This window comes from Lottia gigantea (assembly GCF_000327385.1).
Source record: "Lottia gigantea unplaced genomic scaffold LOTGIsca_36, whole genome shotgun sequence".
NCBI lineage: Eukaryota > Metazoa > Mollusca > Gastropoda > Lottiidae > Lottia > Lottia gigantea.
This window is the reverse complement of record NW_008709220.1, coordinates 1,456,140-1,467,378: the sequence shown is the minus strand read 5'-3', so window position 1 is coordinate 1,467,378 and position 11,239 is coordinate 1,456,140. Positions and strand designations below refer to the sequence as shown.

Genomic DNA, 11,239 nt, shown 5'->3' with positions numbered 1-11,239 from the left:
ATGAATTCATTGTTCGCAACACCTGCCGTAGCCGCAGATGCCGCCGCAGACGCAGCAATCGGAAATATTCGGAAACAAAAGGAGCTGGAGATGGAGTTGGTAGAAATAGACAAACAATGGCTGTGTGCTAGGAAACAAATTATATACGATAGACTCGATATTCTTAAAGAACTAGACAGGATAGCCCGAGTGAAGGTTCATAGAGACTATTTCAAAGATCATCTTCGTAAAGCAAATCTCCATCATTATACGACTAAGGCTCGGTCGAGAATGCGACAACAGCAGTATACGAGGAGTCATGACAATTTTAGTTTTACCGTCGACCCTCTACGGAGGGGTGTGGTCCCTGAGCCAATGATTATGGAGGGGAGCGAAAAAGAGGGCAGGGAAATCATTACTTCGACCAGTCAGGACAAAAAGCGAGCGAAACATATCCGAGGACTGTCTGAATTGGAGGTGAAAATAAGACGATTTCGAATCCCGAAAACCAAAAAGAAGAAGAAAGCCGAGGTTGTACTTCCACCATTACCAGATAAAATCAAACGGTTAAAGAAGGTGAGGATTGTGGAGTTTGATGAGATACCGGAAGAGGTGAACTCGTCTGATGAAGAGGACGAGAACCGAGAGAGTCAGGCCACCTCCATCTCCATCACTCACCATGGACACGAGACGGATCAGGAATCTTTTGAGCGAACCAGTCTATTCACCATTCCTGGCGAGAAAGTTCCGTTTGCCCGCGCTTTCATTCCCTTACCGACGTTGCCGCTCACCCCGGAACCATCTTTTGTTGAAGACGAATCTAATCTTCAACTCCCTCAATCCCCATCTCAGATTACAGCCCGGCTTCTGTCACCCCTTCCATTATCTAGACCACACCGTCCCAAGTCACCCAGACCAAGATCACCGAATCCACCTCGTTCACCAAGAGCCAAATCACCAAACCCTTCACGATCCAGAGCAAAATCACCGAACCCTCCAAGATCACCGTCTGCCAAATCACCAGAAAATTTAACGTCTGCACAAAATTCAGTGTGGAAATTTCCAGAAGTTCATCACAACGCTAACAAGAATACTCAAAAAAATTTCGAATCCTACGAAGGAGTTCAGTTCGTTTTACCGCCAATTTCCACCACTTCAGACGAGCCGACTTCAATCTTGAAAAAGCCGAAAAAGAAAGGCGGGAAAAAGAATAAAACCAAACGTCAATTAGATGTCGAATCGTCTCACCCGAACCCTACAACTGCTGTGGAACTTGAAAACCAAAAATCAAAACCGTATGAACAAACGCACCCTGGCACTGTAGACATAGTCGTAAGTGAACCACGAACTGAACAAGCCCCACCCCCTAAACCGGTAAAGACTGAGAGCTCTTTGCTCTTACCGGAAATAGATGATTCGCCATTAGTTGCTCAAAACCAAGAACTCAGACCACAAGTTCTCACTAAAAAACATAAAGGATTTTCTAATTTGTCAAAATCTCCAAATACGACGAAACGAAAAAATCGGAAACTGTCGACTGTGACTGAAGAATATTCATAATTCTTGTAAATGTGTTTGTTTTTGTTCATTGATCTTGGACCAATTTTACAGTTAACTTGAATTTCGTGTTCCAGGCATTATGAATTTTTAATTTGTTGTACTAATCGGATAACTGTATTCCACAAAACTATGATTTTGTGTCATAATGGTTTACCGTAGATACGTGAAGCGCTATTATTGTAACAAACTGGTTATGGACATCATGAGATTGGACTGTAATTGACTCATTGGAATCCAATATATATGTTTTTTGAACAAAAATGCAATCCAGTTTTCCCGTAAAATATTTCTAGATAACAGGATAGTCCAGATTTTTGTTACAGTTTTCCCTTCAATAAGTGTTTTCGTCCAAATTATTAACACAGCTATCATATTTATTTATCATTAATTATTATAAATTGGTACTTTTCGAATCGGGTGGCGTCAAGGAATCATAATCATTCTGTTGTTCGACTGCAGTCGATTGATGTTCATTTAGATGGTTGTAGCCGTCATCACTTAATGTTTCACTCATGACGTCACTAGTTTCTGTGCTGAACGTCTCTGCTTCCAGATCAAAATAATCATTGTGTGACGTAGGATTAGATGACGTCGAATTTAAGGACGTTCGATTTGCTAACGGCGTTTGTGATGACGTCGAATTCACCTTAGTTACAGAATTTAACGAATGAACGGTTCGCTTTTTATTTGGTATGGCGTATACTATTTCACTGTGACGTCTGACGTCATCGATTTGTGAGTAGAGACATTGCGGATCAGTGGAACTTTCTGATAACGTGGACTGAATGTTTGAATGTATGCTGGAATGTCTGAAGTTATCAGGATCTTTGACGTGATACACGTGATCTGCCGACTTGTCACCATCCTCGATTTGGAATATTTCCGACATTTCTGCTTCTCGTTTAGTTCGTCGTCTGAAATCAAACACAAGTTTATTTATATTTTGTTCATTAAATGGTAAATGAAGGATCTGTATTTTATTTTTCAATTCTCATATTGAACTATCTGTATGGAGAAGGAGCAACACATTTATTACAATTGCAACCACTGACCAAATCCCCACCCCCTCGTATCATTTGCAGCCAGTGTTAGGAAATGTTAGTATCTCCTGTAATCAAGATATTTCGACTTTCGAAATGCGCTTTCGATAATTTTCTCACTACTTTAATCATTCATACTATGCAACGTTACAAACATTATAACAAATAATTAATATATAAATTATAATTATAAAAAAATGATTGTTGTTCCATAATGCTATGTCAGTATATTCTATATTCGTATCTAATGGTTTCAGCTGATAGAGTTATGAATGCAATATTTTACAGATAAAATACCGGACTCACCTGACGTAACAATATAAAGCTGATATAAAAACAATTAAAACAACACAACCACCAAATAATCCCCCCGCCATCATTATCCTGCTATCTGAAATAGTCAAATCTCGATATTATATTTAACTGGATAACATTTTCTGAAGTATTCCATATTTTCATATTTTCATTCACTTTAATTATACCTACTAACACTACTTCGATTAATTGTATCGACTTTTATTTGCAAAGACAACAGGATTTTTGCCTCATAGAAAATATACCCTTGTTACGGCCCTGACATCTACTTACTTTAAAAAAAAACCTTTTTCTCACCTTGAAATATACTTCCGTCTTGTTCACTTTCAATTTTCTTATCTTGTTCAATTTCAGCATTTTCTGATTTTGTGTGAACGTCATTATATTCTGTGTTTTCGTTATCATTCTTACCTGAAACGTCACTGCTTTCTGTGTATTTAGTGTTGAAGTCAGAATTTAATATGGCGTCACTTGATGTTGTGTTAACGTCATCAAACGTTGATGTTACGTCATAAAATTGTTCTGTATTTGAAACACTGGCATTTATATCAATAGTTTGTCTAACAATGGTAACAGACGTAAAATCTGAACTCACATCTGTTGGTGGTGTGAATATTGACGAGGAATGACCGTTTGAGCGAGATTCATTCCTTGTAGACGAATCAGTAAACGTCGTAGTTGATATCGCGTCAGTATCCCCTACAGTCGGACTAGTCGTCCCTGATACAGGTTGAGTATAAACCATTCTAGTACTGGATATACTGGAAACCAAACGATCAAGATGTTGACCTGCTGGATGGGAACTGGTAGTTTCTATATTCTTTGGAACTGAAACGAATAAATGGCATGTTATAATTATAAATATATAGGTCGGCCATGCATTTCATAATTTGCAAGAAGACTACGCACAACAAGCAGAGAGTTTCTGTCCCCGTCGTTATGTTTTACAAAGTAAAAGTCTCTCTAATGGCCTGGTCTATTACAAACACTATCTGCTAACATATATGTTTTTCAACGAGGTATATACTTTTACCTACCAGTAGTTGGTGATGTACTGGTTTCAGGTTCAATAACTTGTGATACATAACTACATGATAGAGTTACCTCCCCGTTCAAACCTACAAAATAATCAGATCAATCAAACTTTATGTTTTGAAATATTCAGCTGTATAATAAATATATCTATTTAACTGGTGTATTAGGAAAATATCAAAAACTGAACGACAAATACTTTTGCATTTAAAAATTTGAATTCAGCGATTACAGGCTATACTAATAAATATGCATCTACGAATAGTCAGAAAGAGGGAAAAAGAAAGGGATTCAAAACAGATTTTAGCTTATGATTTCTCGTCTGATGTTTTTGGTTCGTGTAGTTCTCAAAACATCGGAACACATTGAGCAGATTATGAAGCATTTACTACTAAGGGCTTGAATCATTTTTTGAGATGGCGTCATGATTTGTTCAATGTTATCGGAAATTACATGAATCATAGACGTTTAAACTGGAAATTTGAATGATAACGTACCTCTGAAGCCGAACCAGATATTGGTTGGTTTTGTTTTTTTGTTGAGAGTGACTTTAGCTCGTAATGGAGTCGAAGTTCTCAAAATATATTCGAAGGAATGGTAGAACTTTCTCGAGCTGCAGGACATTTCTCGTAAGACTTCACCATCTTTGATAAAACTGACAGTACTACATCCTGGTTCTATTGTCTTATTCAGACGAATATCCAGAGCAAAAATGTCGATATCCACTTTACTTCCGTTTCTCGACAGCACGAGACACTGGCAGTCAACAACGTCAGCCATTTTTGAAAGAATCTTGTCACGATAGATGACGTAAACCTGGTCGCCAACTATGGTCTTCCGGTCTCCAAGGGTTACCAGCTGATTCTCTGAAATATATTTGTGAAATTTCTTATCACACGAAACTATTGTATCTAACTATCTAGCAAAACAGCGCCATCGTCGCATGCATAACAGTGTGAAATATATAATATAAAATGCATGAATCATATACCCTACTTTGTCTAAGCCGTATTCTCCAAAACTTAGCTCAGATAAAATCCAGATTGTAAGAAATACAGTAATCTGATTGGATAACAAAACAAAATTTAAAATCAATTATAGTGATTGACCAATCAGATGACTGGAACACAATAATATCTGTTTTGAAGAATAAGGTAAAATACAGGATAGAAACCAATCAGACTTATTGCTTACCTTTGACGCAAGTATATTTGACGTCAGAAAACACAGAAATACTTCGATACGTCTGCGTGGAACATTTGGCGGTAAGTCGGGGAGCGTCAAACGAACATTGCGGACGACCAGAACAATTGCTGTACAACTGGTTCAGATCGCCTGGTCGGAAGACAACCCCACAATCGTCTTTCTGCTTGGTGCAACAAGTTTCAGGGTCGACAGTTCTACAGGCAGACACATCTCGACACATTGACCCCAGAGGTTTGAACCCATACACTCCTTGAAATAAACCAATCACTGACGTCTTCTTATCACATGACAGGAAGTGACGTGTACATTCTGGATCAGAGCCGTAGCAGACACTGGAACTTTTTATGGTATACGTCGATGGCACTGAAAAAGGAATTTTGGTGGAATAAATGTACCAGCAATATGGATCATTATGGGGATTTTCTGAAAGTAATGTCAAACAGCGCCACAAGTGGCAACAGGTGATCTAGAAGTGAGTATATATCTCCTGAATGGATAATTTTTTCTATCAATATCAAATACAATTCTTTTTAGAAGGAAGAAATTAAGAAATAAAATTGTAAATAAGCTTTTAAAGGGACAGTTACGCAATTTTATTATTTGACCAATCATACTTTAATCTCAGAAACGGGATTTGTTTTTTAGCTAAGCCAATAAGTAATAGTGTTCACAGCTCACCATCGAAATTGGAGCCTTTTAATCCATATGTGTCCAGAATTATGCGCGTTTGAATGTTAAAATGACGACTCGTCATGGAAAAGACATATATAGAAATATTGAGTAAAATTCCTAGTTTGAAGTATTTTTGAAAGAATTATGTGATTATGTACATTTGTTGTACTTCTGAAGACTATTTACATATATTCAAGACTCAAATCACCCTCCCCCCCTCTCCTCTACACCCAAAATGGCGCACCTGTTCATGTATGAAAAGTTAAATATGAATTGCTCTGGGCTAATGACACCCATGTCATGAAATAATATTAAAAATAATATCTGCAACGTAAGCTTCATATTTTGAAAGGTGTGTCATATTTCTCTGTGGTTTCAAAACATTTACAAAAAGCATTAATCATTGTATTTTATGCTTCATTTCCCTGTTATTAATTACAGATTTTATTGGTTGTGCAGCTGTACATGTCATAAGAAAGGGATGGGTCAATCCTTATTGCTTCCCGTCCCTGAGCAATGCCATATCGAGGCCTTACTGCCTGAAGTTGCTATGTCCAAAAATGTCGTTTTGAGAAATTGGATTTTATATTTTGATAAAACATAACTATTTCTGGAAAAAAATAAAAAATTATGGACATAACTTTTAAAATTCTATATTTGAATTAAACAAACACAAATAGATTTAAACAGAAACGAACGTCTCTTTTGTCACTTTTTACTGATTGAAATCTATCTTGAAAGAATGTCGATATTAGTCATTTCTGTTATAAATTTTAAAGGATAAATATATACGACTGGGTCTAGTCAATTCATTAGCCCTTTCGGAGAATTTACAAGCTTTATAGCTTAAACTTTTCGCAACAGAAGCTCAATATACATGTCTAAAAGATATAAATATTCCATAGTAGGCTTACAACATGATATCGGTATGAAACAGGGTGCCATTACTAGCCCCATCTTATGTATGTCTTTAGTGAATGATATAGTGATACATTATTTAACAGAGCAGAACTTGGAATCTAGAAGTTATAGAATCATAAACTCTGAACTCTGATTCATGATATTACAGTGGAAATGAATGAATGATTGGATGAATGAATGAATGAATGAATGAATGAGTGAGTGAGTGAGTGAGTGAGTGAGTGAGTGAGTGAGTGAGTGAGTGAGTGAATGAATGAATGAATGAATGAATGAATGAATGAATGAATGAATGAATGAATGAATGAATGAATGAATGAATGAATGAATTTTCATAACCAGTCTTAGTCTTATTTGCATCTCGAATGAACAATATAGTGTCAAACCATTGAACAAAGTAAACTTAAAACTAAGATTGATTGATGTACAATATTATAATGTACATGTATTTCTATTTTCATTTACACCTTTCATGAACTTTGTGATGACAAATCGTTTATCTGTACATATTATTTCAAATCAAACGTTTTAAATGAATTGTAGAGAGGTTTTCTAAACTTTTTATGTGTATCAGGGACACTGATAGCATCGATTTCCACCATTCCAATGTTTAATCAGATGTCTGTGGTTCTTGTATCCATGATCTAGTATGATATCATCAATACAGCGTTAGTCATATTTCTTTTCCTGATTTTCTTTATTAAAATTTCTTATAGAACAGTGTTTCAGTGGTCGTTAAAAAAACTTACCCTGTGATGCAGAATTTACTGAAAATATCACGAAGCCAAATACGGCGACGAAAATTTCTGTTTCCATGTTAAAAACAATTGATTGTCTTTTTAATATTCTTCTTTCACTAAAAATTTCTAAATATTACCATGAAACAACAACTATCTGTCAAACATCAAATTTCCAAGAAAAAAAAAGTTCCATTTGTTTTGGGTGACAAAATTTTTACAAACACATCAGCACCAATTAAACAATGTCTTTTCACAGAAAGAAAACTTTACCAAACATATCCAAAAAATCATTAAAATCCGCAGAAAGTTCACAAAATTGCAATAAATCTTTCCAACAGCTCCACAAAAGACTTGAGAATCTTCAGAATCTTCAGAATCAAGTCCACAGAACTAATATACAGTTTTAATATAAATACACGCTGTTAGATTCTCAACTTTCCAATAAAACCTGTCTATTATTAAGACAAGTGTTAAAACTTAAAAGTCACTTAGACGTTTCCCATCAATCGTCTTAAGATTTTAAAACTGATTTTCAGATCAGTACAAATCTTCTCCACTCCTCATCTTCACTGTATTTTTTAATCAGAGTTACCGTTCTTGTACGACAACATACACAAGCCGGTACAGGTTATTTTTTAAAGTGAGTATTATAATATATGCAGTCACTCCTGCGTTAGTTTCTAATCTCGTAACAATGACAAATATATATATCTTTTACTATTGTTTATTCAATGATATACGAGAAAGTACTACCTAGTTCTCCATTCTCAACTTATCTCGTACAATAATAAAACTCGACAACACAATCTTTTAGAAGTTGAATGAAAGGCAGTTTAAGATTAACCTTGCACAAGTTGATTCTGAGAGCCAAAATTTCAACGACCTTGCACCCGGCAGATTTGGAGAACAAAAGGAATTTCAACGACTCCTGGCAACTGGTGATATTTGGGAGAGTCTGATCTTAGCTAGATTTATTTAGCCTGTTCCCATCGACGACTGACCCTTCTACTCTCTACCTACATGATTTGGGTGTGCGACATTCTAGTTGAACACAGTTGTCGATACGAGATTACATGTCTAGCCGACCGTGTCCACAATCTGATTAAAACTTGATTACAATTTCGTTTTTTTGCTTTCTGGTATATTTAGTCTGCATAGTAATCTAACAAGTTTTCTACCAAAGACTTGTTCCAAAGATGTTATCTTTAACCAATCCAAGCGTGTCATTTAGACCCGTTTCTTGATAAAATAAGGGATTGTGGGATATAGGAAACTAAATTAGAGCAATTTGACAACTTCTTAGAGTTTCACTGTCCAATAGTTCCTTATTTGTTAATGAGCTTCCTTCTGAGATTAATGATTGTGTTTTGAACTGGGTCTGAAGAACGTCATTTGTACATCGGTAAAATTCCCAGAAATTGCTCTCTGATGACCTTGTCCGTTTTATTAGTCTAAACTGAAGCAGTAAATTGAGATAAAATCTAACATAAAAATGATTTGCTATGCCTCCTGGTGACGTATTCTCGAAACGATCTTAGAGGATAAGAACCTCGGACATCCTAGCGCTAAGATCGTTTCGATCGTGGCCTGGGTATTCATACACTTGTTTTTATAACACACTATCAGATATGATGACAATCTAGTACTGTGCAGGAAATTCCCCTAATCTACCTTTTTATTGTACCATCCGACTATACAGGCTTCTCCAACTGACATCGTGTCCAAACCACACCCCCACTCGTCATGCAGGGATTGAACCCTGGACCTTGAGGCAAGTGAGCAGCCATCTAACTCACTGAGCCACCGCGGCTCCCTTAGGTTATATACAGTTACATAGATGATTTAATACTTTTCTAGACCATGATAGTGTTATTTCATTAAACTGTAGATCTAGATGTTTAGTGTTTTTGGGATTACTACAGAAGTTAGGATAAGGATAAAGGTTGATTTCTCCTCATCGCACCTCTGATGTCTCGTACCGACCTGATTGTATTTCGAGTTTAATTATGATTTAACTTACCTGTCAGGTAAAGACAATAGAGTCACGTGACTAATAGACGTGCCACACGGAAGTATAGGCTACTTAATCTATTACCCCAAAATCAACATGGCAGTCTTTTCTTGTCGGTTGGTTCTATTTTAAAATTCGAGGTTGGTTTGTCAGTTTGAGAACATCAAAACGTGAAATTTGACTTGGCGATGAGATGTTGTTCAAGGTGAAAGCTAGATTGAATTTTAATTATCGTTTGGCTAATTAAATCAGCTGATGACCCTGGTGACAGTGGCGGCGTTAGCCTCCTGGAACTAGGGGTACAAATACAGGGCAGACTGTTCTAATGATGGGACGGCGCTAGCCTCCTGGAACTAGGGGTACAAATAGGGAGCAGACTGTTCTAATGATGGGACGGAGCTAGCCTCCTGGAACCGGGGGTACAAATACAGAACAGACTGTTCTAATGATGGGACGGAGCTAGCCTCCTGGAACTAGGGGTACAAATAGGGAGCAGACTGTTGTAATGATAGGACGGCGCTAGCCTCCTGGAACTAGGGGTACAAATAGGGAGCAGACTGTTCTAATGATGGGACGGCGCTAGCCTCCTGGAACGGGGGGTACAAATACAGAGCAGACTGTTCTAATGATGCGACGGCGCTAGCCTCCTGGAACTAGGGGTACAAATAGGGAGCAGACTGTTCTAATGATAGGACGGCGCTAGCCTCCTGGAACTAGGGGTACAAATAGGGCGCAGACTGTTCTAATGATGGGACGGAGCTAGCCTCCTGGAACTAGGGGTACAAATAGGGAGCAGACTGTTCTAATGATGGGACGGCGCTAGCCTCCTGGAACCGGGGGTACAAATACAGAGCAGACTGTTCCAATGATGGGACGGCGCTAGCCTCCTGGAACCGGGGGTACAAATACGGAGCAGACTGTTCTAATGATAGGACGGCGCTAGCCTCCTGGAACGGGGGGTACAAATACAGAGCAGACTGTTCTAATGATGGGACGGCGCTAGCCTCCTGGAACGGGGGGTACAAATACAGAGCAGACTGTTCTAATGATGGGACGGAGCTAGCCTCCTGGAACGGGGGGTACAAATACAGAGCAGACTGTTCTAATGATAGGACGGCGCTAGCCTCCCGGAACTATGGGTACAAATAGGGAGCAGACTGTTTTAATGATGGGACAGCGCTAGCCTCCTGGAACGGGGGGTACAAATACAGAGCAGACTGTTCTAATGATAGGGCGGCGCTAGCCTCCTGGAACGGGGGGTACAAATACAGAACAGACTGTTCTAATGATGGGACAGCGCTAGCCTCCTGGAACCGGGGGTACAAATACAGAGCAGACTGTTCTAATGATGGGACGACGCTAGACTCCTGGAACCGGGGGTACAAATACAGAACAGACTGTTCTAATGATGGGACAGCGCTAGCCTCCTGGAACCGGGGGTACAAATACAGAGCAGACTGTTCTAATGATAGGACAGCGCTAGCCTCCTGGAACGGGGGGTACAAATACAGAGCAGACTGTTCTAATGATGGGACAGCGCTAGCCTCCTGGAACGGGGGTTACAAATACAGAGCAGACTGTTCTAATGATGGGACAGCGCTAGCCTCCTGGAACGGGGGGTACAAATACAGAGCAGACTGTTCTAGTGATGGGACAGCGCTAGCCTCCTGGAACGGGGGGTACAAATACAGAGCAGACTGTTCTAATGATGGGACGGCGCTAGCCTCCTGGAACCGGGGGTACAAATACAGAGCAGACTGTTCTAA

At 38.5% G+C, this 11,239-nt stretch overlaps 2 protein-coding genes across 2 annotated transcripts; one reads left to right on the top strand and one right to left on the bottom strand.

Annotated features, from left to right (window-relative positions):
• LOTGIDRAFT_162862 (hypothetical protein) lies at positions 1-1,539 on the top strand (the record flags this gene model as incomplete). The annotated part of the gene is made up of 1 exon (XM_009058879.1): positions 1-1,539. One exon carries the CDS (start codon positions 1-3, stop codon positions 1,537-1,539), a length of 1,539 nt encoding a protein of 512 aa, XP_009057127.1.
• A 391-nt stretch (positions 1,540-1,930) lies between these two features.
• On the bottom strand, positions 1,931-7,538 carry LOTGIDRAFT_162861 (hypothetical protein; the record flags this gene model as incomplete). Its single annotated transcript, XM_009058878.1, has 7 exons — positions 1,931-2,453; positions 2,886-2,970; positions 3,192-3,722; positions 3,932-4,012; positions 4,424-4,792; positions 5,121-5,495; positions 7,472-7,538. The coding sequence occupies 7 exons, from the start codon at positions 7,536-7,538 to the stop codon at positions 1,931-1,933; spliced, it is 2,031 nt and encodes a 676-aa protein (XP_009057126.1).
• Between the last annotated feature and the right edge of the window lie 3,701 nt (positions 7,539-11,239).